Source organism: Oryzias melastigma, linkage group LG21 (assembly GCF_002922805.2).
Source record: "Oryzias melastigma strain HK-1 linkage group LG21, ASM292280v2, whole genome shotgun sequence".
In the NCBI taxonomy this organism is placed as follows: domain Eukaryota; kingdom Metazoa; phylum Chordata; class Actinopteri; order Beloniformes; family Adrianichthyidae; genus Oryzias; species Oryzias melastigma.
Window position 1 is genome coordinate 18,442,754 of NC_050532.1, and position 26,353 is coordinate 18,469,106.

Sequence of the window (26,353 nt, forward strand, 5' to 3'; positions counted from 1 at the left end):
AAAAAAAAAAAAAAAAAAATAGAAAAGAAAAGAAAAAAGAATACATTGTGACCTGGTTGAGTCTCAATCACCTCTCATGTCAGTAGGTGGCACACTTCACCAAAGATGACGTGTGGAGCCTTTTTTGACTGCAGTTGTTCACAGACCCAGCTTTGCTGAAATGATGCGTTCGCGGTGCCACCTGAAAGTACGAACACCGCAAAAACGAATAAAATATTCCCTATTTAAACCCATAGAGTTAACAAATAAAATGTTTTATTGATTATATTAGAAAATGATACACGTTGTGCAAGGTTTTTAATAACAAACATTTGGAAATAGCTGGATAGGAGTGTGTTGTATCCAGTCGAACGTGCACTGCGTGACATTTCAACGCACCAATCAGTTGCCGAGGAGCTGAGCGAGTCTACTTCCCTACGCTGGGATAGCTGAGGGGAAACGGACGGACGGACGGCGGTGCTTCGCGGATATCTCAGCAGCAGCAGCAGGAGCGCCTGTGAGGAGAAACCTCCGAGTCACCGCGAGCAGTCCAGTGTTCTGTCGCATCAGGGAGATGGCGGGGATTCTGGCGTGGTTCTGGAATGAGAGGTTCTGGCTCCCCCACAATGTCACCTGGGCTGACTTAAAAAACACAGAGGAGGCAACGTTCCCGCAAGCCGAGGACCTCTATCTGGCGGGTCCTTTGGCGTTCTGCATCTTCATGATCCGGCTGGTTTTCGAGAGGTGGGTCCGAGCGCATGTAATGTCAGCCGGGTGCCCAAACAATAGCATCCTTTCGGGTTAGCCCACAAATCAGCACGCCTGATGATCATCCTCATGCTGCAGGCCTGCAGCGGTGTGCGCCTTTGAAGGGGCTGTCAGTGCCGACGGTGCACGTTACCATACCAACCAGACCCAAACCCAGCATCTGCACCACAACAAAGAACACAGAGAGGCTGCCTTTTGTTCAGGAGTCTATTTCCTTAATGCATATTCCATTTCTACACCTCTAACCCTTCATCAAACAGAGCCAAGCAGTGCAAATGTTCGTATTTTTCCCCTCAAAATTATTCAAATTTAGTGAAAATGAAAGAATATTTCAATTATTTTCTCTTCATTCTTTGTTTGAACATATTTTAATTACTAGTCTATTACTTACTCCATAAAGTTTAGAAAACTCCAATACACAGTTAAGGTTGTGCTGAAAAATCAATATACAAACAAACATATAAGCACTCACATATTTTTCATAAAATTATTACAATCTACGTAAATTAAAATCTGTATAGTTACAATTCAGGCTGCTAAAAGTAATGTGCAAATTGATATTTATAATTAATCAAATAAAAAGGAGAGACAGTTTGAAGGAAAATCCTATTGTTTACTTTTTTGCTTCCACTAGAATTTAGACCTAATTGTGACATTAATCAGAGTCAACTTAACAAAAACAATAATCATATTGTATACTTACAATTAAAAGAGAATTTTAAAGAACCTAAAATTTCAGTACGCATAAAAATAAACATAAATGAATGGACACAATATTTTTCCCGCCTGATGTCGATAACCAATATTTATCCTGCAACAATTGACGATATTTATCCTGCAACAATAGCCGATTAGATTAGGAACAACATGTATTCCTTTAAAAAATAAAACATACCTGAAAACAGTCAAAACAATTACTGACTATGACTGTAAACACGAGCTTCCCAGTGCCAGGGATCTATCAGGGACAATTTCAAAATTAAAGTGCATTTGGAAGCAGTCAAAAAAATATCTTTTTTTTTCTTTTTCTTTTTTTTTTTTTTTTATCGGACCAATACCAATAAACTCCAATTAAGTAAATATTGTCCGATACCAATATATATTGTCCATACCTACTTAAATGACTATCGTTTTATGTTTACATTTAAGATGATCTTGACAACTTTGATTACCATAATTTTTAGTCATGTTACATGTTGTTTATGATTATAGCTAGCAGCACACAGGAAAATAGTAAATGGTGTCTTCTGATACATTATGTGATCTTCTGTCTTCATTAACAGGGTTCCTGCGGGGAATTCAATAGTTTTAAATAATACCTTAAAAAGCCTTCAGCAAAAGTTTAGAATTTCGTTATTTGAGCCATAAATTGTGCAGCTTGAAACTGTTCCATTTCACATTTATTGTCAAAAGTTTATTTTTTTTAACCACAATCATTTTGATCAAATGATGTACCGCCAGTTTTAAAGACAGAAGAACGCGAAAGCATCATGGCACAGACCATAAACATGATAAGAAGGTACAGTTTTGATCATAAAATGGGAATAAATGAATAAAATGGGTATTAGACTGAGAAATTGGTCTTTATTTTTGACGTGCATGGTCTTAAAAAGTCAAATTTAACTTGAACAGACTCGTATTAACCCTGATTAAAGCCCAAATGGGAACAAATCCCATTTAGTCACTCGCACATTCACACACAGATGGTGGGGTTCAATGTCTTGCCCGAGGACTCTTCAACACATGCGTGGTCAAAGGTGAAAACTGAACCTGCGACCTTCTGGTCAGAGGTTTTTCCCTCTAATTCTGTCCCAGCACATGCTGCCTTTCAGTTTGACAGTGTTTTCATTCATTCTGCACATAGTAGATTTATGGGTGCATTAAAACAGATTAATCGGGGACACCAAAAAGCTTATGAAAATGCTTTCCGAATGACTGTTTTGATGTTGTAGGTTTATTGCACGACCATGCGCAGTGGGCTTAAAGATCCAAGCCAACGGGCCACAAAAAGCTCAGCCCAATGCCATCCTGGAGAAGGTTTTCAACGCCATAACCAAGGTGCTCCTGGTTCTTTCATCACATTTGTTTTCATTATTAAAAAATAATGTATTAAATGGGGTTGTTCCTTAAAGCACCCAGATGAGAAGAGGCTGGAAGGCCTTTCCAAGCAGCTCGACTGGGATGTCCGGACCATCCAGCGCTGGTACAGGCAACGGCGCAACCAGGAGAAGCCCAGTACCCTCGCCAGATTCTGTGAAAGCATGTAAGACAACATATCCCTCCTAACTTAGTCAGCTTTTGTAAAAGCAACGTCACACATGCTGAGAAATCATTACAGTGATGTCTGCTGAGTGTTTGCATGAGCCCATGCCTCATTTTAGCATGTAGTTAATACAGTAACTAATTTGAATGGGCAGCACTGCGCTGGCGCCCATCAACGTCTCACCCAGTGATGGTAGTAAAAGCAGGAATGATGGATAACCTTTATCCGAATAGCTCACTCATTCTTTAAGTTCATTTTCATACCGTGTGAAGGCTAAGGTAAATCTCGTGGTGAGCCTAAGACAAAAATGGCTAAAAAAAATGCATAATAAACCAAAATCTGGTGTTTGAAGACTGCATTAGAGCTGACTAGCAAACAACTGACTAATCTGCAGTAAAGCCAGTTTGCCGTTGGTGAGATTGGAGTTACTTGTGAAAGGCCAAAGAGCGAGATTTGCTGTCAGAGCAGAGTCGTGTCCGACACCAGTGGAACAAATCTGACAGGCTGGGACCCAGGGAGCCTGGCTTCTTCTGATCTGCCCCGGGCTCCCTTGGTCTCAGACGAGCACACTCGGCTGATTGGGCTGCAGGACTCCAGTTTTTCAGCTCGCAGACAAATCTCAAAGGCAAGCATGTTTTTTTTTCTCAGCATAAAAAAACTGTGTGATGTTTTTTTTTCTTTAAGCAGGCTTAAGCTTGTGTGTCATTTTAGCAACAACTGTGACAAAGCTGCCTTTTTGCTATATGCTGCCTTCAGGTAAGAGTTTGTCCAGGTCGATTCAGTCCTTTCAGCAGCGACTGACTGTGCTGCAATTACCCTCATGCCCAGCTGCTTGACGCTGATAAGATTATTGTCTTAGTTATCTGGACTGTTCATTATTCTAACAGATAATTTAAGGCAGGAAATAATGAAGACTTCATGTAAGATATCTATTTACTTGAGCGTTTTTTGTTTTTGTTTTTTTTTCGTCAGTAACGCACCAGGCCTCCCACAATCAAGTGATTTTGCAACATAATTATGCAGCAGCGTCCTTCTTTTCTTCAGCTGGCCTTCATTAAGACAGACGAGAACACACTCAGATGTCCCTAACAACCACACCTGTCTGATCTCACCGTCCCCCGTGCTATTACAGAGAACAAAGGCATCAACAAAGTAATGCAGAGGTGGAAAAACTGGATTTTAAGTACAAAAACCCAACCAATTTTTTACCCACAAAAGGAGAAGCATAACCACGAATGAACAAGCATGAAAAAGCTTTTTTGACACCGTTTCTTTTACACTATTAGGCATTGCAGCGTTTGAAAATTAATTTTAAATTTGTGACAATATTTGCATTATTGTTTGAGGTTTCACTTTGTTTTTCTCATTTTGAAGTAAATGCTCTTGATTAGAATTGCGTGCAACAGCTGTTTGGTGGAGCATCAGTTTGTAGAACCAAATTCATTTTTCAATCGTTCACTTTGCAACTTTTTAAAGTTATATTTGAACGGTTAGCTTTCTACACTGTCTGATCCAAGTTTATTCTCTAATGTTTAAGCTTGTTTAATCGATGTAGCAGCATTTCAAACTTCACTTTTTTTAAAATTCTGGATTCTGTTAAACAATAAAAATCTGCAGAAACGCGTCGTTTTTAACAGCTGACATAACCAAAATGCTTATTATTGCTCCTACCGCAGCCGAGACGTAGGTGTGTGATTTTCATACCTCTCAACCAACACACCTCCCCAGGAGCCGCTTGTCAGACGCCAAACTGACAGGCGGCGTGTTCGTTCTCAGCAGATGCTGACAGAGCAGCTGAGAGATGAACCATTTACCAGTTTATCATAGTTTTCTCAAGCTTTAGGTAAGATGGAAAAATGTCTTATAAATCTCTTAATTTGTTGGAGAAAAGCGGGCTTAATAAACAAATTTAACTTACATCGCATTATGTCCTCAAAAAATTGTCAAAGTTTCTGAAAATCAAGAACTTTTTTTGCCCCATTTTGTCATAGTTTTAGGGCAATTTTATTTTAAAAAATGGTTTTACTGGGTTTTACCTGCTTTATTATTTCTCCTGTTTTAACATTGTGAAGCACTTTGTGAGTCACTCTCCGTGAAGAGTGCTATAAAAATAAAGATTTACTTACAAATGAGTCACAATTGAATAAATAGGAATACGCAAAATACCATTTTGAGTGTTAAAAGGCAGTACTTTAATGTAATCTAAATCTAAACAGTGATACAAACCAAACGTGCCTGACTTCTGAAAGAAATCTATTTCAGGACATCAGTTCTGAATCATTGTAATTTCACATACAAAGCTGCAAAAAGGGCCTGTTGCCATGCAACAGGCTTAACTGTGTGCAAGGTGGATCGGTCCACAAGTCCTAAAATACTTTGGAACAAGAACCGAAAGCAAAATTGTTGCCTTTCACAATAAAAAATTAAATAATATGTATCTGAACAGGAAAACTGGACGTGTTTAAGCAAGAAAAAACTATTGTTACTGATGCTGATAAGCAATTGAAACAGAAGTAAAGGTGCTTCTTTCACTTCAGGCCTGTTTCTTTCACCTACATCCTTTAGAATAGAGCTGCTGTCGGAGGGTGTTGCTTGCTTCCACTGTGAGTTCGAGCTTTGATGCATAAACCTTCCACACAAGAAATACAGATTTATTTCTTGCCAACTTGGAATAAACACACGTAAAGGTTAAACGCTGTGATGAAAACCTGCAGCATTTGCTAAATGGGCAGCAACGTCTCTGTGAGAGTGCCCTGGAGTTGCTGATCTCTGAACTCATCTTGTAGACAGACTGTCTGTATTTTAGACATCATTCTTCCAGAAATGCGGCTTCAAATGTGACCTTTACCATGCTCCAACGGAGAAGGATGCTGTCTGATTTCACCACCTCCAAGAATATTATTTTTGCTACAATGGATCACTCCTCAATGAATACACAAAAAAAAAAAAAAATCCTGAGAAAGTATAAAGACAAAAGAAAATTTGCTTTACTTTCTGTCTTGCAAGACATATGTCTTTTTTTTCTCAAAATAAGAATTTTTACAGCTTTTGCTGATTTTTTTTAAATAGCCAATTGGATAAAAATGCTTGACTTGTTTCTAAAGACTCTGCTTTTGCAGTGTACTTTTGCTTTAAATGCTTTAAAAATATGTGAAGACTCTTAGAAGCCCTTCCTTTAAAGTTATTTTCGTATTTAATTTGTAGTTTTTCTACTCTTTCTAATCTATTACTTTTCATTTTGCATGCTGACATGCATAAGCAGACATATTTCCATCTCCAATGTCCAGATTCAGCTGCTTTAAGAACACATTAAGTGTTTTTTTCTTTTCTCTAGAGTTGGCTGATTAATAATACATTCTCTTTTTGCTTGCTGGTATGAGGTCGGTGAAGATAATATGCATGTTTTCTATAGCGGCAGGTTTTTGATCACAGCCGTGTCAGCACAAGCAGCTTCTTCCCTCACGATCGCCTCCATCACTTTGCTGCAGTTACTGTAAATTATCTGCAAGGTTTTAGAAATGAGGGTTGGAAGTAGACTTTATGACGATGAAGCCAGTCTGCCCTCGTTTTAATTGATTAAACCTATGCTGCAGAGTTATGGAAGGCATCCAGATAATGTGCAACACTCTTCCTCACACATACACATGCTTACACACAACATCCTACAATTCATGTAGAAATTATTGGGTCATAATATCTTGATTCGGTTTCAATTTTTTTTTTAAATTAGATATAAAGACCCTCTTTGATCATTTTTTGATGTGTTGTAAAATCGTTCTCAGTGGTCATTAAATTATATTTAGATGTTTTTTGGCCCAAATTAAAAAGAAACCGCATCATTTTCTAGGACATAATTTCTGCAGAGCAGCAGGAGTTCATTAGAAATTCACTTTCGTTGCCTCTGACCTACCCCGGCCCCTCTTCCCCTCCACACTGTAGATTAAGGCTCCTTTTCAAACTGCATTTCTTCATTTACTGCTGATTCACAACAATTTAGATCAACAAATACTCTGAAATGCTCATTTGAGCTTCATTTTCTCTCTATCATCAGACAAAGGCTATAAGAACATGTTAAAACACCAAAAAATTCCTTTTTTTATTGAAGTAGGTGTTTAAAAATAATTCAAAAAGTCTTCATAAAGAATTCACTTTAATAAATGTTTAAACATTATATATTTTTTTGTGGTAGAGAGACATTCATCTCAAAATAGACAACAACAAAAAATAGAAATTAGGTTCAAGATATGAAGATTTGTAAAATGCATTTTATTATTGAAGAAAAAAAATATCTCAAATAAAATGTTTGATACAAGCAATTTATTATTTTTCACTTAAATAACAATTAGCTTTTTACTAATTTGCTTTTCCTTTGATTTCAGGTGGAGGTTTACCTTCTACTTATACATATTTACCTATGGAGTGCGTTTTCTTAAGAAGGTAAGAACTTATATGAACTGCCTTATATTAATATAAGATAATAACTTGCAGATATTTTTTTGTTGTTGTTTGTTAGAGTAAAACTACAAGTATTAGAATATTTTAAAGATTAATATTTCTGAATATTCAACCAAACAGAAATTACTTATTAAAAGTAGATTAATTTATGTATTATACTTGATAGAATTTCTAATGCTAACTAATGACTAATATGGGCTGCTGTTGGTCAGTATAGTAACAGAAGTTGTGCTAACCTTTTATAAACCCTGAAACAAATATATAAATTAATGTTGGTTTAAAGATTAACTGTAATTGGGGCCCGTTTTACTTTCGCTTCCTATTTAGTTAATTACATTAATACATTATTTTAATTAAAATCGCAACTCTGAACCACAGAAAACCAATGAGTTGGAAACTTAGGTAGTTATTGTAGATTAAAAAGTTGAATTATCATTGCAATTAAATAACTTAGAAGGAATAATTGCAAATGAGTTTAATATCTTGGCATGAAATTTCATTAGAGGCAAAGCTGCTAAGTCTTAAAAGTAATAAAATAGAGCATAACAGCAAAAATGAAAACATAAAATTGGCATAAAATTAATGTTAATGTGATTTTCTTGGTATGATAAACCCAAGAAAGAGGATGGATACACATTAATTATCATGGTAAAAAAGATCTGATTGAGTTGTGTACTTAATGATTTAGTCACAAACAAAAAAAGTCTTTATGATGTCACATTTAAGAAAACTTTACAAAAGTATCACACAAGAGACGGTCTTTTTAACTTAATTTAGATAATTTAAAAATGCATAATTTCACAACATTTCATGTTTTGCAAAGAGAATAATTTGTAAATATGCACAAAAATTCTTCTAAAGCAATTTAAGAAAACATTACAATCACAGCAAAAAAAAAAAAAAAATACAATCATAATTAGCATCTTTAAAAGAAATCCTGAAATAGTTGTGAATCGTTGATACTAAGAAGCCAAAGTAGTTAAATATTACAGAAAAATAGGCCGAGGTGTTCCTGTTATAGCAACCCTGCAGCAGAGATGGATTAAGACAAAGTGTCAGACACAAAAAAGTTGCATGACAAAGCACTTTGTGAATTTAGTTCATCGCCTAGCAGTCGCTGCTGCAGGCGCCAATGTCCAGTCTCTGTGGGGTTTATTAATAGACCAAGTCTGGAGCAGGAATGATGTGAACTCAGATGCAGCGACTGGTCACACTTTGCTTCTAACTGGGGACGCCACGATTCTCGGTTTAAAACCAAACTGTATTTTTGGTTGCAATCGTTGAATTCCTGTTTCACACGTTTTTCACGTGTTAAAACAGGTTTTGAGCTAAATTGTGTTTAATACTGCTTTATTAAAGCACATCAAGCTTAGTAAAAGCAAAACAAATACATTTTCTTCATTGTTACTTGCTAATTAGCAAAATTTAGAAAAAAAATTCTATGGAATGTTTGTTTTTTTGTTTTTATTTTGTAAAACATAGATTAAAACCGTGACCCAAAAATCGAGGTTTGAACCAAATTGTGGGGAAAGTGAATTGTTTCATCTCTTGTTCTAACATATTTTTATGATTAAAACCAAGAAAGAAACCTTTTGGATTCTTGGCTACTTTTTAATCATGTTTTTGTATAAGTTTTTCATTTTTCAAACAGTATTTTAAGTATTTCAAGTATTGATTTCGTGCCGCTGTTGCATTTTTCTACAGACCTCATGGTTATGGAACACTAAAGAATGCTGGTATAACTACCCTTACCAGGTAATAATGTTTTTGTCAGACAGATTTTAAAACAATTCTTTTTTCACCCCTGAAATAATCTTCTTGTGTTTGTTTGCAGCCCCTGACTGCAGACATCCACTATTACTACATACTGGAGCTCTCCTTTTACCTGTCGTTACTCTTTTCCCAATTCACAGACATCAGGAGGAAGGTAAGAATAATTGGGAGGAGCACTATTTATTTCACTTCCTGTAACACACATGCGCCAGTTCAGGAGCAATATTACTAAAACTAAAACTCAGAAATAATGGAATTTTTAAAAGCTTGAAAGAAATTCCAGCTTGCTTTTTGTCGTACTTGTTCAGCATAATTCATTAAACAAGTAACCATCTTCATTATTGAGCACACACGTATCATCAGACGTATAAAAGACATGTGATGCACTTCATTTTCCTACAGTTTGCATTTCTTACTGTGGCAAAAGTATCAATCTTAGATCTAAAACTCCTTCCTGACTGTCTAAAATGAGACTTCTGTCTATGTCTTTACCTGTACTTGATTCATCACAACAGTTGCACAATTAACTAGCAAGGAATAGTGCAGTTATAACAGATCTGCTTCGCAGCCCTCACTTTGATATATCACAGCAGGAGAAGTATGACAGCAAAAGATGTAAAAAAAAAAAAAATTATACTTTAATGCCTGAATGAGCCGTGGCGGCTTGCCAGTATCAGTTCTACCAGGATCTTGGAGTCCGTTCAGTTAAATGGAGAGTTTTCAAAATTTTCAATTAACATTTGTGCTTTTTTAGTAGCTATTAGAAGCCAAACTCCATCAAAAGAAAGAAAAAGCTTCATTAGCTCTGAAAACAGGCTTCTGCAAAACAGATTATCTAACAATCTACTGTAAATGTAAACTCTGTTCATCAAAATAATTGCTTTTCATTTTAAGGGAAAAAAAAACACTATATTATTTGCATGTAAAACTACAATGGGTTCTTAAAAGTTCAACTTTTAAGAGATAAGTTTGTGAAAATTATTGTAATGGTCACCATTCAGTTTTTGCAACTTCATTTTTTTTTTTTTTTTTTTTTTTTTTTTATAAAAATAGTCAGACTTTTGTCTCATTTCATCATAGTCTGCATGCCTTTCAGCACTGAGGTCCAATCAGACAGCTCCTGACACCTTTTCTGGGCACTTTTTGTTTGGTCATGGCTTATTAGAAAACATGCTAAGTTTCCAACATTGTATGAATTATAATTTGGCACTCACTATGAAAAAGTTGCTACAATAACAAAATGGAGACATCAAAATAAATCCTTAATATACAGTTTATGCGTTAGTCACACAGCCCTTATGGTTGGATACAGGATGCAAGAAACAGGCAAGCCTGTACGGGGTTTTTACATCGGTGAGCCCGTAGAGCGAAAATGTTCATGCACCTTATAATCTACGGGCATGCTGAAGATGTCAGGTTGTACCGAACACTTAAACAACACCTAAGAGTAAGAAGTATGGGTGAATGAAGTCTGTGAGATGCAGGCACGTTGAACAGGTTTGTCCTTTTTTTTAAAGGGATTGCACAAGGGCACAAGGAGCCCGTTTGTGCTGTCCAAGTGATAAGTCCAAGGTCCCTATACGCCTGTTAGTAAATTAGAGTGTAGTTTGTGTGGGCATCCTACAAGAACTTGTGAATAACCTTTGTTTCAGCTGTGGGTATATTTAGTTTAATTATTCTTTTTATTCTGTGATTTTATTTTATTTCTGTCATAGAATTTATGTTACGCCCCCATTGGGGGCTCGTCCGGGATGAGTTAAGTCAGATTAAAGTGTGAGACCGGCCAGGTAGGAAGACCTCCAGGGGGCAAAACATAAAATGGGGGCTCGTCCAGGATCTGTTTACCTTGCGTGGTTTAAATAATTTTGTTGGTATTCTTTTTGATTACTTGAGTTTTGCATAATTCGGATTGTGCTTGGAGACAAAGTTTGGTCAACAGTTTTTCCTGGTGGTTCTTAACATGGCATTTGAATTGAATGGGTGTATATGAGATGCATTTGGGTGAAAAATGGCATGTACAAAATTTTAAGGTTGTAGACCACAAGGTGAGCCGATAAGGCAAAAATGTTCATTTTTTCCTATGGGTATGCTGCGGGCGACAGGTTGTAGAGAACATTTAAGTAAGGGGGAAGTAGGTGAGATGCAGGCACATCGTACCAAATTTTTTCTTTTTTTCTACCTCTCCCAAATCATGTGTACTGTGCAGGAAGCCCATTAGCGCTGTTCAAGTGATAAGTGTACATTTGTTGTGTGTCTCTATGTACTACAAAATGAGGAAACTAGACAATAAGGGCATATTTTGAGTGGGGATCTTATGGGCACTTACATATTACCTGTACACTTGTGTGTGCTAGTCCAATACATTCTCACTACCAGCTTGTGACATATTGACATTTGGCTAAGGACCCCGCCGCGTCAAAAATTGCCGTCTTGGGTGTTCCCAACTCGTCATTTTTTGACATACAGAAATCACGAGTCCCCAACCTCCGGGCCGTGAACTGGAACTTGTCCAGTGCCTTGACGCGGAGTGCACCAGTACCCTAACCCAGTAGCGGTACACTGCACAGGGTACCAGATGTGGTACAGGACGCAAACTGGTACCAGGTGTGAACCTGGCCTGGATGTGGTACCACATGCGAACCGGTACCAAGCTTGGGTACCGCGCCCAGTACCATCCGGTACTGCGTCCCAAGGATTGCCTACCCTTGATTTTATGAACAGTCAGCACGTTAACAAAACGACGAGTTGAGAACACCCAAAAAGTGCCATACCTGTCTAAGACCCTCTATGGGCCCAAAAACCTCTCAGCATCCATACAGGTTATTTGACTAAGACATAACATCAAACAAAGTCAAGGCGTTAAAATGTTCTCCAGTTGGTTTATGATAAGAATTGTATTCATTTTGACACAATCATCTGTTTTCTCTCATAAAACAATCATTCCATTTGATTCCACGTGGAACTGTTTGACTGGACCCACATGCTTCCTGCTACCTCTAGTTCGTCCCCAGCTCTGCCCTCTGCAGGAAACACTGCAGTCATGATGCCATTGCCATATGCCTTCACTCTGTCATCTCTCTGTTGACTGTTGGCATGTTGTCTGTTTTTGTTTCTCCTTTCAGTTTTTTTCATGCACAGCACCACACTGAAGAGGTACTCTGCATCCCCCCTGCCAGTTCCAGTATGTTCCCCGCACACTCTTGCCTCACTTTCACTCTGTTTCCTCCGCCATTACTTTTCCTTTTCATCCTCCCTGTCATGCGCGTGCCCTGTCGGACTGGTTCTTAGCGCTTCAAGCTGCCATCCAAAGGTTTTAGATGGTGAAGATTCCTGAGAGGATGTCAGACACCCGTTCCTGTTTGCAGATTTACTTGAAACGCAGAAATGACAGCTTGATTGTAAAATTTGTCATTTTCAGTGAGATTAAACTTTTTTATGAACTAAAAACGTTTCCACTAAAAGAAATAAGACACATCTGAAACTGAATGCCATGCTTTTGCACTGCATTTTGTAAATGTATATCCCCATCGACTGCAGATGAGGTGATGTTCTCTTGGCATTTCTTTTAGCCGTCTGACATTTTCATGGAAATTGTCTCCTCAGGATTTCCTCATCATGTTCGTTCACCACCTGGCAGCGATTTCTCTCATCATATTCTCCTATGTGAACAACATGGCGCGAGTGGGAACTCTGGTTATGTGTCTCCATGATGCTGCCGACGTCCTGATAGAGGTGAGTTCGAGTGGGAAGTCAAATGTCCTCCAAAGGATATCAAAAATAAACTCTTTCAGCCAAAAGTGTGAGGACTGGAAACTTGTCAGTTTCTCTAAAAAATGAACTGCAAAGTCATTAAACCCTTTAACCCTCTGGAACCTAAAACTCAATTTTTGTCTAGTTTTGAATTTACCTCTATACTTGAAAGACTACATGTTTGCTTATTCGGTATCACTTTAATCAATAAAACCTCTCCAATGTGACACTGCCTTTATTTTGTCATTTTGTCATTTTGCACACACTAGACATAAAATCATGCAAAAATACAAAATTCCGTCTATTAAAATGGGACTCATTTTGCGGTGGAAACCCCCAAAATGTTTTAACAAACTGTTTTTACAACATAGAATGAAGGTGTTATGTCTAATTTCATTAAAAAATAAGAATACATTTAATGAACAAACTAATCAACACATTTTTGAATGAAAATACTCAAAAAAATTCCAGGCAAAATTCCCAGATTCCTTATTTTGGCCACATATGAACAGTTTTTGTTTATAAAGGAACCATATTCTCCCTTCAATTCAATAAAATATTAGTTACAGAGCATAAAAAAGCCAAAGTCCATTTCAGACAGAGAGACTGTCCGTCGGTTCCAGAGGGTTAAGATTGTTGAATTCTCCAGTTTTCAAAACCTTTACCAAACTATTAACATCATTTTACTCTTTGAGGCGTCAAGTATCTCATCACTGGAGAAAATAAATGTAAACTTTAGGAGTGGGTTTTTAGATAATTAACTGTTCTATTTTAATTTCTTTAGTATTAATGTAATTAATAAACTGCCAAATTGTTGTCAATTTGAGGTCTGCTCTTAAAAAGCTTTTAATGAAACCAGCTTCTAATTGAAAAAAAATCACATTTCAAGGAAATGTATTGATCCTGAGTGGTTGTAAACAAGAGCTGCAGAAAAGAGCTGTTACATTAGAAATATTTAAGTAACAGTGAAATGTCAGGGTGACCCAGAATATTCTTTTTCCTTGAAGTCCCACTCCGATCATCTTATGATCTATTTTGAAAGCTTTCTTAGTGGTTTTTAGGCAAAAGAAGTTGAGGTTGAGACTGCTTGCCTGGAGTAAGCCCACCTTCCCTCCCTATCAATGAGAGCTCTCTGTTTACATGCTCTCCTGCTAACTTACAGTCCATCTCACCCGTACGCTAACATTATTGGTGCAACAAAAATGGCGAGCAATATTGGAGCTATCCCGTGCAGCTTTAAGCCAGACGCCAACTCAGATGAGGAAAATGAAGACGTTAATGGATCTATTTGTCTGCAAGTGCATCAGAATGGAGCGGAGCAGGGAACTTCACACCTACAAGCTTTTTCAAACAGCATTTTTGTGTCTGCTCCTGATTCACATCGATTGAAACAACAAAAACACTCAGAAATTTACTTTTTTTCGCTTAATTGTCTTTATATATGTCCTCTATTATGAAGAAAAATGCTGCAATAACTTCTTAAAATACCAAAAACACAATTTTCATTGGTAGTCTTTAAGAAAAATAAAATCTTAATATATTTTAGGACTTATATAAACACTAACTGATGTTTATGTTTAATCTCTTCCTTTTCTTTTTTCCCAAAATAAAATCCCAGGCTGCCAAGATGGCTAACTATGCCAAGTGCCAGATACTCTGCAACCTCCTGTTTGCAATGTTTGCAATTCTCTTCATCAGTTCCAGACTGGGAGTTTACCCCATCTGGTAAGTGCTATTTACTTTCTCAGTGCTCCATAATTGGCATTCTCCTGTTGAATGTCTCCACAGTTGTGGTTGAGCATTTTCCTCAGAATGCTTTGCAAATAACTCTGTGAATACAGTTTAAAGAGACGGCCGTCTAGATGTGTTTTTTTTTCTGTCTTTCCTCCTCCAAAATGGTTTTCAACTCACACATTTTCTGTGAATATTGTTTTAAAGTGCAGAAACAGTTTCCATGGATACTTGTAGCTCACCAGAAGCAGATCCTCTCACTTTGTCACTAAAACAGTACTTGATTGAGGAAGAATCAGAAATAAGAAGAGGGTTTTTATAAAAAAAATATTTACTTCTTTTTGTTGAAGTTTTTTGGATGCACATAAACCCCGACTTTCAGCAGCTGAACTTGTGGCTGATCCATTATGCGTCTGTGCCAGAGGCTGGAAGACATAAATAAGACTCTCACAGTTTTTTTTCCTCTTCTGTTTTCTCAGAGCACCTGTAAAAGCTTTCAGGCAGCACCCCACAGTTATCTCCCTTTGTTTTCAGAGTTACGTGATGATCCTTCACTATATTTTAGTCAACCCACGCCCACAGCATTTATAAAATTGTCATTACTGTAAAGCTGTTGCCATGGCTTTAGTGTGATGATTCATACGAAGCCATTTCAGAAAGTGGTCCGAGTGTAAGTAAAACACAGAATCTTAGACTTTTGTTTAATCACATTTAAATGTATTAGAGCATTTGGAATCATTTCCAAAAGGCTGTGGTTAAAAAAATCTTATTTATGGGCACATAAAAGTAGTGTATGGATGATTCCTTTTTCTATTGCAGACCAACTTATACCGATTGAACAATAAAATCTTCTTTATTAATGCAGATATTTGAGTTTTTTAAAATCATAAACATAGATTTAATCTCTACAATAGTTAGATTGTTTGATTCTTTGTTCAAGTTGACAGCTTTAGTAGCTTAATTTGACTTTCTATGTTGTCCTGACATCCGTGAATAACCTTCCTTCTTGTTCCCACTACAGGATTTTAAATACAACTTTGTTTGAAAGCTGGGACATCGTGGGGCCTTACCCATCCTGGTGGGTCTTCAACTTGCTCCTAGTCCTGCTGCAGCTTCTCCACTGCTTCTGGTCTTACCTCATAGTGAAGACCGCATGCAGAGCCATCTCCAAAGGAAGGGTGAGTCACGGCACTTAGCTGGTCCTCTGTGTCATGTTTCCATTTATAACTGTTTTTGACTCGCAATGTCAAATGTTTCCCTGCTGTGCATTCAGAAATGACAGCTTTTCACTTCCTTTTTTTCCCTTTTCTCATCTGCACCTTGTAAGGTGGGGAAATGGAATCCTCTACATGTAAGTATCCTTGAAGGACGGCTGTTTTGTCAGTGTGGTCTAACGGGAAGTTTCCTAACCGCAGTCCTTTAGCACCTCGTTTTATGTTTTTTCAAGCCCCACTCTGATGAAAATCATGTTTTTTTTTAGTTTTTGACATGTGTGTGTGGCATATAAAAGAGAAAAAAATGTAATAAGAAATAATTTCATGTTTACATTTCTGAGAATTTCTCCTTTTAAATCGCTGACAAACTGTTGCAAAGACGCTCTGTTTGAATTAATGATGTCAGAACGGCCCTGGACCGCTCACTGATCTGCCCAGCCTTGCGTTTATGACTTACGCTTATGAACACATACTTACCACAAGTTATCTGATTGTAAAAATATACATTTGTATCCAGATAATAGGATAGTAACTCGTTAAAGCAGATTATTAAATCAAATCCGTTTTTTTTTTTTTGAGCGAGTATTAATATGAATTCATAATTACCACATTCGGCTATATCTCATCACGAAAAGCATTGATAACGAGATAAACTAAAGCTTTTTAGGGCTTTACCGTTACAGAATACTATTCTGACGCGTCCACTTGTAGACAATTCGATCCATGAAGCTCTTCACTTTCCTCGTCTGAGCTGGTGTCCGTCTCAAAACGATACGGCTGGACAGTTCTGATATTGCATGACATTTTTTTGTAGCAGCGGTGAAGATTTACACCAGCGAGACAACTAACATCATCAGAAAGGGAGGATCAAGGGCGGAGCTACTTCGCTCACTTCCCACGTAGAGAAGACTTTGGAAACGGAGGCTTCAGATAAACATAAAATATGTTTTTTAAGACATATTTAGTAGTAAAAAAACAGAATAATTGTGATTAAAACACCAATGGGAACTTTTTTTTTTGTCATAGGGGCACTTTTAACATCCACTGTGATGAAAATAGTGTTTTTGATATTTTTAACATGTTGCAGCATTTTTCTGAGGATGAAGGGCATATTTTAGGAAAATTAAGCTTAAATTAGCATTTTTTGAGTATTCCTTTTCAATTCAAAGTGAATCAGGAGTACATGAAAAAAGGCATTTAAAAAGAGTCGATTTGTTATGTAGAAAATACATTGGTTAGGCCGCTAGTTCCCTGTTGCATTCCATTCTGATGCATCCACTTTTAGACGATAAAAAAAGTCTTGTTGGGTCCAGATGACCCCACTTTTAATGTAAACAAGCTAAGGAGAGTGGAAGGGTTACAAAAACAATTTTGGACACCCCTATTGAAGGGTATGGAAAAGCCGTAGGGGTTAGGGGGAGAATTTGGATTTGTCGTGTTGTTATGTAGGATCATTCTGTAAAGCTGTTGTGTATCACTACAACAGATAATAACACAAAAACGTCACCATCAAATATAATTTTTTTCTCTCTAGGTGTCTAAAGACGACCACAGTGACATCGAGTCCAGCTCCGATGAGGATGACAGTCCGCCGCCGCATCAGAAGCACCACAGCAGCGCCGCCAACGGGACCAACAAAAACGGGACCAACGGCTACCTGACAGGAGCCCCGTTCTCCTACGAACACTGACTTAACTCATATCGCATGCCTGGAGCCATGCTACAAAAACACCAATTATTTATGTGTGCGTGCTTGTATTCGGGTGTATGTTGGAGAAACATCGCCTCATCCTTGTGTGGAAGTCTTGATAGATTCATGTATCAGTTTACTCATTTTGTGCAGTTTTGTTTTCTTCATCTATATATTTGCATCAGACTTCACTCACTGAAAACAAATCACACACGTCACTGACCTTTGAGTACGCATGTTCCTTTCACTTACAGCTGCCCGTCATACTTTGAAGGGTGTTTTCTCTTTCTCTGTATTATTTGTCTCTGAATACATTTTCAGGTTGTATTCTGACATTTCTTAGTCTTCACCTCAGTATGGAAGTATTCTTTAAAAACAGTGAATTTTAACTCACACATAATAAGCCAACTGTTGAAGAACATTGCTTTATTTCTCTGCTGCAGCCCCTCCAACGATTTACCAAAACTGTCTTCACCCACAAACTGATGGTGATTTTACTCACATTTAAAAAGTTTTCTCCACACAAACTGTAAATGAGATTTCAGTGACAGTATTATGTGTGAGCATTACATATAGCTAAAAGCTGCATATCTCATCCAGTCATTTTGTTTGGAATTCTGGTTAATTTCTGATAAGCATTCCATTAAAGGTCATCTGTTCTCTTATGACAATTGAGCTGTGGGTTTGAGTTACTAATTAAAAGGTCTGGTTCTGTTCTGATTGTTCAATTAAAGGGAGACTATATATGGTACATACACACTAAAATTCATTCTGATTATCAAAGACCCGCTCCAATCATCTTTCAATCTACTGTAAAAGCATTCCCAGTGGTCGTTTTATTATGATTATAGCCACAAAAATAGATATATTGAATATGAATATGGAAAGCAAAACCAAGACAGACACCACCAGAAGTCAGACTCTCCAATTTTTCTCACATTTTTTTCCATTAATACAGGTTGTCTTTTTTTTTTGTTTGATGATTTATCTTTAAAAAATACTTAAAGACCAGATTTATCAGTGTCTTATTTGAATTCTAATCTCAGTTCAAATATTAAAGTAAAAAAAAGACATTAAGTTTAACAAATACAACATCATAATTTTCTGCAAAATAATAACTCGATACCTGAGGCAGAACATCAATTTAAGTGTTCCGCTTTCATGTTTAAAAAACAGACTTTTACAATCAGTCCTCTGCACAGTTTGATGAAGGACTGAACAAGGTGTGGTTAAGCAAAATACCATAAAACTATGAGGGATAGTTCCCCTGAGGAATGATTTATGTAAACACAAAGTTAAACACAACCTTCACTGGGTTTTAATCAGATGACATGACGGAGACAGTTTCATTTCACAGGAGAGTTCAGTACTTTGGCTCAAATTAAAACTATAATTTTGGTTGTATTCAGACTGGAAAAGTATGTTAGTCCAGACCTAATCTGCTTAATTTGATCAGGATTGAGTCCTGAACCTTCCATAATTTCTGCCTCTCGCTGTTTTGCCCCACCCTCTTAATTTCTGGCCAATGGCTGAAGAGATCTTTAGTCACATGGTTTTGGTCCAGAACAGAGAATGAGAATGATAAACTAATATGTTCAAACTACAAGAAATTTTAAGTTTGCTAGGTTTAAAGCAAAAATACTTTTAGCCAGCCTTGTAGTGGACTGGTGACCTGACCAGAGTCCATCCCCCAACAGTAGGGATAGGCTCCAGCAACCTTGAGACCTCGAAAGGGATATTACAGCTTTGTAATATGGATTGATAGAGACAATTAGACAATTATAATGGTCAAAATTTAAGTTAAATGAACTCAAACTGTAGATTGTAACATTTGAAATGTGTGCGTATATTTTAATAGTGAAAATTTGACTTAAGCTCACAAAAATCAAAATTATTCATTTGGAATTAAGGTCAACATTAACCTTTATGTGATGAAAAGAGGAGGAAAAAAAATAGGAAAATTATTATAGTGAAGAATAATTGCCCTCAACACAACAGGATTTATCAGGATTTATCCAAACATCAACCCACCTTAACTGGAGGGGGCTAATATCACAATATTGGAAACAAACATATGTATTATTTAATGAGTTAATTATCTGGATTGCTTGAATAATTTAATTTGATTAAACTGCAGTAGTCCAAAATATTCTGGAAATTTCAAATAAATATCAGTTTTGCGTAAAAAAAAATCCCCAAAACATACTTTTTTGTAGTATAAAAGGCTTTAAAGGTCATTTATTATATATATTTTTTCTTTTCATCTATCTGATGTTTTCTCATTCATACGCCTGCAGCAAGTTTATTTACCATCCAGCTTACGTTTCTCCCCAAAGGGTCCTTTCCCTCCTCTCTCTGGAATTTTCCTTTGTCTTGCCCGCCAACTAAAGGTTTAGTGATTTCCGCATGAGAGACGTTAGGAGGAGAATGGTCAAAGTCCTGGGTTCAAAGTCAACAAACGGCCGAAGTGCCAAGATGAAGGACCCAATCGGCACCTGCTCTGTGAGTATTTCTTCTTAAAAAATAAGGGCAAATGTTTGATTTCAAAACAAACTGAAACTACGCGTTTGATTAGAGTTTTACTATGTCACACAGTTTGGTCGTTGTGTTGAACATTTGTTTTAAGGCACTCCCAGTTCTGTGGAATACCGTGAGTTTTCACTGTCTTTCAGTACAATGAACTCTATCAAAAGGTGAAACAATATTCAAAGGATGGAGAAAACTTCTTCAAAGAACTCATGACGATTTTTCAGCAAAGGTAAGATCCACTTATTTATTTTTTACAAATGGAGAACAGTTAAAGGTTTGATTTAAGTCTTCACTGTTTCGTGGTCAGGGCTGAGTTGGAACTTACATACGCTAAAGGACTACAAAAACTGGCAGGGAGACTCCTCAAGGCCTCCAAAGGGATGACAAAAAAGTAAGAAATGTTTGGTTAAATTTGTGATCACCTCTAGTTTTTCTAAGCTAAAATGAACTGATTGCCATGGAAACACTTTATTTTGGAGAAAACATGTCAGCTGCGAGTTTGATGTGGTCAAAACACAAGACGAGTGTCAGGATCATCGGCTTACAGCTCTGACACCTTTTTCTGCTGGCGTCCTTTCTAGTTCCACCTATACCGCCTGGTGTCATGTGTCAGACGAGATGTACTCAAGAGCTGACGCCCACAGGTAGGGTTGAACCTGCACATGGTAAACAAATACTGACTAGGTCTAGAGTTAATGTGATGGGCTGTCCTTTTTTTTCAGATCATTAGGAAATGCATTTAACCAAGAAGCTATTCTGGAAATTCGACAGGTTTCAGACGAGCACAGCAAGAGGAAGAGGCCTGTGTGTAATTCATGCTTTATCTCAGCATCGGTAGATGCAGTTTAAGAATAAGACAAAAAACTCTGTTAATGCACATACAGAAAAACTCCAGGTAGATTTAAAAAAAAAAATAAGCACAACAACATGTTTTATGGAGCTCCTTAGGGCCACATCCAAAAAAAAAAAAAAAATCGAAGTTAATAAAGAAAACAGTATCTGGTGAGCACCAGTTAGTATCTGATGGGCACCAGTTAGTATCTGGTGAGCATCGGTTAGTATGAAATAGGCACCATTTAATGTCTGATGAGCACCATTTAGTGTCTGGTGAGTAACAGTTAGAATCTCGTGTGCAACATTTAGTATCTGGTGAACAACATTTAGTATCTGGTGCGCATCATTTAGTATCTGGTGAGCACAAGTTAAAATCTTGTGAGTACCAATCAGTATCTGGTGAGCACCAGTTAGAAACTCATGAGCACAAGTTAGAATCTCGTGAGCACCAGTTAGAATCTGGTGAGCACCATTTAGTATCTGGTGAGCACCATTTAGTATCTGGTGAGCAACATTTAGTATCTGGTGAGCAGTGGTGAGAATCTAGTGACCACTATTTGTAATCTGGTGAAAAACATTTAGTGTTTAGTGAGCACCATTTATTATTTAGTAAGCACCAGTTAGTATCTGGTAAGCAACATTTAGTAGCTGGTGAGCAACATTTAGTATCTGGTGAGCATCATTTAGTATCTGGTGAGCGCCACTTAGTATTTAGGAAGCACCAGTTAGTATCTGGTGTGCACCTTTTAGTATCTGGTGCGTACCAGTTAGAATCTCGTGAGCACGAGTTAGAATCTGGTGGGCACCAGTTAGTATCTGGTGCCCACCAGTTAGTTTTTGGTGAGCACCAGGTGTAAACTGGTGGTCACCAGAAAGTAAATGCTTTTTGCTTTTTTTAACTTAGAATTTTCTTTTTTTACTTCATCTTTTTCAGTGGCTCTGTTTATTTTTTTTATTGACTGTATTTTTTTTTCCTTTTTAAGCTTGACAGTGTCATTGAAAGAAATGGAAAGCTGTTCCATAACAACTGGAGTGAGCAACTTAAGGTGAGACAACAGCACCTGAACATTAATTCTATGCCATTTTATTTTACACAGGGATTACACTGGGATTATAATACAACGTTCACACTAGGCATGTGACGTATATTCTTTAACGCGTTAAATGTGCATTTTTGAATGCAATTTCAGTATCCGGTGCTCATACTACCTAACAGTATATATCTAGAGATGGAAGAGGCTGTCTACGGGCTTTGTCTTTCACAGTTCTATTCCGAAATCTGAAGACTTCGTGTCATAGAATTCCGTCCGGGCACAAAGCACAATTGTTAATTCCTCTTTCATGATCAATTTTCAAATAGTTGGCACTTCTTTTAATTAAAAAGGACGTCCGTGATTTGTCAAAGTTCAACCTGGTTTAACTTTCAATATGTTCAATGGACATTGATGATCTTAAAAATGTGCGTGGCGACCCGTGACCACAATTAAACGAGAAAGCCTGAACCTCACATATACATAAGTTTACATAGACTTTTCATTTAAAGGGGCCGCTTAAACGCATGTTGCCAAAGCCAGTGAGAACATAGCATTACAAGCAAATTCTTTACTTAAAAAAGTGCTTTTTCTTTGTGACCTACACGACATCCTTTGCCATATAACAAATTATTGCAGGAAAAAAGTACAGTTTGATAAAGATTAAGCTTAAATTGAAATATTTCTTTTTTACTCAATTTGTAACTTGAACTTTGAAGTTATTGATTTTTTTGACTGAATTTCTTTTTTTCCAATATCACACAACAGCTAAAGAAGAAACTGATTGGATTAACAAGGGAGCATGAAGCTCTGTACAACTTCGTTGAAAACAACAAGCAGATCTGCACAGAGAAAGAAAAACAAAAGGTAGACTTTTGACAGATCATTTTTGACAGTGCAGATTTGATATCTGGAAGATCTGGGAAATAACGAGCCTTTAAAAACTGTACGATTGCAAAGTTGTTAGGTTTTTTTTCCACAAGTCTTTGCTTTTGGCTTTCAGATGCTAAACAGGCTGACAAAATCAGCGGAAATACAAACACGGGTGGATGAGGAGTATTTCCTCGCAAACACCAAGGGTCATCAAATGAGACTCAAGTGGGAGAACACATTAAAAAACTGCTACCAGGTAAAAATAAAGTCTTTTTTTTTGTTTTTAGGTATTTATTTACTTCAAATGGAAGGTTTTCCGTGGAATGAACCAGGTAAAATAGGATGGCAACAATAAAAAAAAGGCCATATTTCCATTTACCTTTTGAATATTTTTTACAACTCTTATTTTACAGTCAATTCATACCATTTCTAGAATATTTTATGCCTAAAAGCACTAGATGTGTCTGCGTGCAAAGAGAAAGAAGATCACAAAGGAGAACTGGCTGTAATCTTTTTGCAGCTTTATGGCTTTATGTGTCACATAAAAATCTGCTTTAGATTCATCCAACATGAAGGAATTTATTGTATTATTGTGCAAATTATGGGCGGCAGCACAGACCAAGCTTACAAAAGCACCAATACTGTCTTTTTATTATTATTTCAGGTCATTCTGGAGCTAGAAAAACAACGGATTGAGGTTCTAGGCAACATTTTGAACAGATATAGCCTCCACGTGGCCAGTTTTGAAAAGACCCTCAAACATGTGAGACATCCTGCTTTCACAAGTGCAAAATTCTTTTAAAAAATAAGTATTTTATGTTAAACCCTTGTTTTTCAGAGCCAAAAACAGATAGAGCAAGTTGTCCAAAGAGTGGACATGGATGACGATATAAAAAAGCTGGTGGAGGAAAACAACACCACAGTCGAGGACAACAAAGCAGAGTTTCTGATAGCCGATTATTATGTAAGTTTTGATCATTTTTGGGGGCCGGTTTTTAGGAGAAACTCAGAAATAATTTCATGATCTGATTTTTTTTAGTACATTTTTATATGAATATCTTGCATACTTTTTGTTTTTTTTAACTTAAAATCAATTCTTCAGAAGGACAGTAAGGAGATCAGCTGTCATTATTAATCTAACATTTCCCCCTTTTGAACTTTACTGTTGAAATGTACATTTAAATGTTATTTAAAAGAGATGTTTGTAAGTTCAGGAGGGAAATACTATTAATGTCCTTTGAAAGACATGATTTTAAACCATGCTGATTATTGTGGTAAATAACATATTTGTGCAGGAGGAAGAAAACAAATCCTTCATGAGTAAAGACAGAAGAAGAGCTGCTATCAAGTTCAAACTCCACCGTCTAGAAGACACCATCGCAAAAACAAAGAAGGACCGTGAGGGTGAGTTCAGCTGAGAGAGGTTTTAAAAAAATAATGACAAATGTTGAATTTTTGTGTCTCCTTGCAGGTCTTGAGAAACTGATGAAAACTTACGCCGCAAATCCGTCTTTTTCAAACCAGCAGAATCGTGAAGAAATTGAGCTGCTGCTGGATGAGGTGAACAAAAATTGTTGATGGGCTTTTATTTTGTTTCAGTAACTAGATTTTCTCAAGTATTCACTTCCACAGATTACGTTAAAACTGAATCTACTGGAAGCCACAAGCTGCAAACTTTCGTTAACACTGTCGGAGATAGAAGGAAAACCCAAGTCAGGCCACCCTTTTAGTGACAGCATATCGAAATGGAAAGATAAGGTAAGAACTGTAGTGGTGTGACTGTTTCGGTGTTTCTATAGCAAAGGATCATGGGATAACGTCAGAAAATTTGCTGCGAACTTGAATCACAAGTGGATTTAGTGGTGTACGTTGTGGTGTTGAGCTAAGATGACTCAACTTCTTTATGAATGAAACATTTGGAAATAAGTGGAATTTTAATAATTAATCATAAAAAAGTAAGATTTTAAAAAATGTCAAAATGTCTTTCTTTTACAAATAAATAATGTAGCTTTTTTTGACATTAAGTTAACAATATTTTCAGTGTTTTCTTCTTCAATTAACTCCTAAAATGTTGTTCTGAGTGATTTAACAACATTCAAAGGTCCTTTTTCTAGGTTTTTCTCCATTGAATTCTCTCTAGATTTATGATGTGTTCATGTTTTGTTAGGACTGTGAGCACAGCATCATTCAGCTGACTCGTCCGGTCAAACTCAGGAAGACGCCGTTCAGAACCAAACATTCTCTGAGAGCTTCCATCATCTACAAGGGACCAGTTCAGATCCTGTCGGTATCCCCTGTGAAACCGAGAGGTACCGACCCGGTCACTGTTCCGGCTAAAACACGGGGAGCTGTGGAGGGTAGCAGCACTGCTAATGCTGAGATTCCCCACAGAGCCAGTGACAAACCACGAGGTAATTCAGTCAGAAGTAAAAAATATTAAAAAATAAACACATTTTTAACTAAATTTTTGCAACATGTTTTATCAGATGAAACAACAAAAGTGTGCAGTTTGGGAAAATGCAAAGTCCTGTTCAACTTCACACCTGAACATCAAAACGAATTGGCCTTAAAAGAAGGTAAGTTGTGTCTCCAAAGTGGATCAACACAAAAAAAGCAACACACTAGTTTTACTATTTCCTTCACAGGTGATCTTGTGGACATTTGTGCTAAAGAAGAGAACGGTTGGTGGTTCGGTGTTCTAAAGGGACAGAAAGGCCATTTTCCATCTGGGTATGTGGAGGAGCTGCCAGTGATGAGCTGCACTCAGTCATCTGAAGGCTGAGGGACCCAATGAGAATCAAGTCACTCTTAACATGTTTGTTACATTGTACAGTAAAACAAACAAAAGAAAAATCAATTATCTTTTATATCTGCTTATTATACATTGCTTTAATGCTTTTTCTATTTAAAACTGTATAAATCAACACTTTCTTGAATAGATTTGTGATTTAAGTCAGTACTGAGTTTTATAAAACACTTTAAGAAATCTGGACTTTTATTCCATCATTTTGTTCTTCATTATTTATAAAATTGTATATAGAAAAAAAATTTCTAAAACTGATGTTTCATGAACTTTTACTTTATTACATAAACCTGACCAACTAGAGAATACAATAACTATGCCATATTAATAATAATAAAATGAAATAAGTGAGAAGTATTTACAAGGAATGGATTGTTTCAGAATTAAAGAGTAATGAAGAAAAAGCCAAACAGCTCTAATGAAATTTACAAAAGTAAGTTGAAGCCTTTCCAAGGTTTTAAAATAACAAACACAATAATTAATACCTGGAAATTTGACAAACTCACAATGATGTGGAAATATATTTGTAAAACTGTGTGCATTTTATTTTATTAAACTGCTAAAACTTTGTTCAGCAGATATAAAAGATGTAATAAAATCTCCACTGTCTTCATTTCCTCCACCTGTGAAAACTTTACGCCACGTTTTGTCATGAACAAT

At 36.8% G+C, this 26,353-nt stretch overlaps 3 protein-coding genes across 4 annotated transcripts in view; 2 read left to right on the forward strand and 1 right to left on the reverse strand.

Annotated features, from left to right (window-relative positions):
• The first annotated feature begins 69 nt into the window (after positions 1 to 69).
• On the forward strand, positions 70 to 18,294 carry cers6 (ceramide synthase 6). 2 transcript variants are annotated; one of them, XM_024287119.2, is made up of 11 exons: positions 73 to 723; positions 2,700 to 2,805; positions 2,880 to 3,010; positions 7,390 to 7,447; positions 9,170 to 9,220; positions 9,300 to 9,392; positions 12,842 to 12,970; positions 14,607 to 14,713; positions 15,741 to 15,897; positions 16,047 to 16,070; positions 17,468 to 18,294. In XM_024287119.2, the coding sequence occupies exons 1-11, from the start codon at positions 554 to 556 to the stop codon at positions 17,621 to 17,623; spliced, it is 1,182 nt and encodes a 393-aa protein (XP_024142887.1). In that variant the 5' UTR covers positions 73 to 553; the 3' UTR covers positions 17,624 to 18,294. The 2 variants fall into 2 exon arrangements, with proteins under 2 accessions (XP_024142888.1, XP_024142887.1); XM_024287120.2 differs by lacking the exon at positions 16,047 to 16,070 and having other exon boundaries at positions 70 to 723.
• Positions 18,295 to 19,944: 1,650 nt separating this feature from the next.
• nostrin (nitric oxide synthase trafficking) lies at positions 19,945 to 25,737 on the forward strand. The gene is made up of 16 exons (XM_024287173.2): positions 19,945 to 20,125; positions 20,296 to 20,381; positions 20,460 to 20,543; positions 20,734 to 20,796; positions 20,875 to 20,956; positions 21,970 to 22,032; positions 22,786 to 22,884; positions 23,021 to 23,146; positions 23,555 to 23,653; positions 23,729 to 23,854; positions 24,186 to 24,294; positions 24,362 to 24,450; positions 24,523 to 24,648; positions 25,058 to 25,301; positions 25,377 to 25,466; positions 25,536 to 25,737. Exons 1-16 carry the CDS (start codon positions 20,030 to 20,032, stop codon positions 25,670 to 25,672), a joined length of 1,719 nt encoding a protein of 572 aa, XP_024142941.1. The 5' UTR covers positions 19,945 to 20,029; the 3' UTR covers positions 25,673 to 25,737.
• Positions 25,738 to 26,212: 475 nt separating this feature from the next.
• Positions 26,213 to 26,353, reverse strand: part of spc25 (SPC25 component of NDC80 kinetochore complex) — a 4,721-nt gene continuing 4,580 nt past the window's right edge. Inside the window, exon 8 of the mRNA XM_024287177.2 lies at positions 26,213 to 26,353. The gene's annotated coding sequence lies outside the window, so the exon portion shown is untranslated.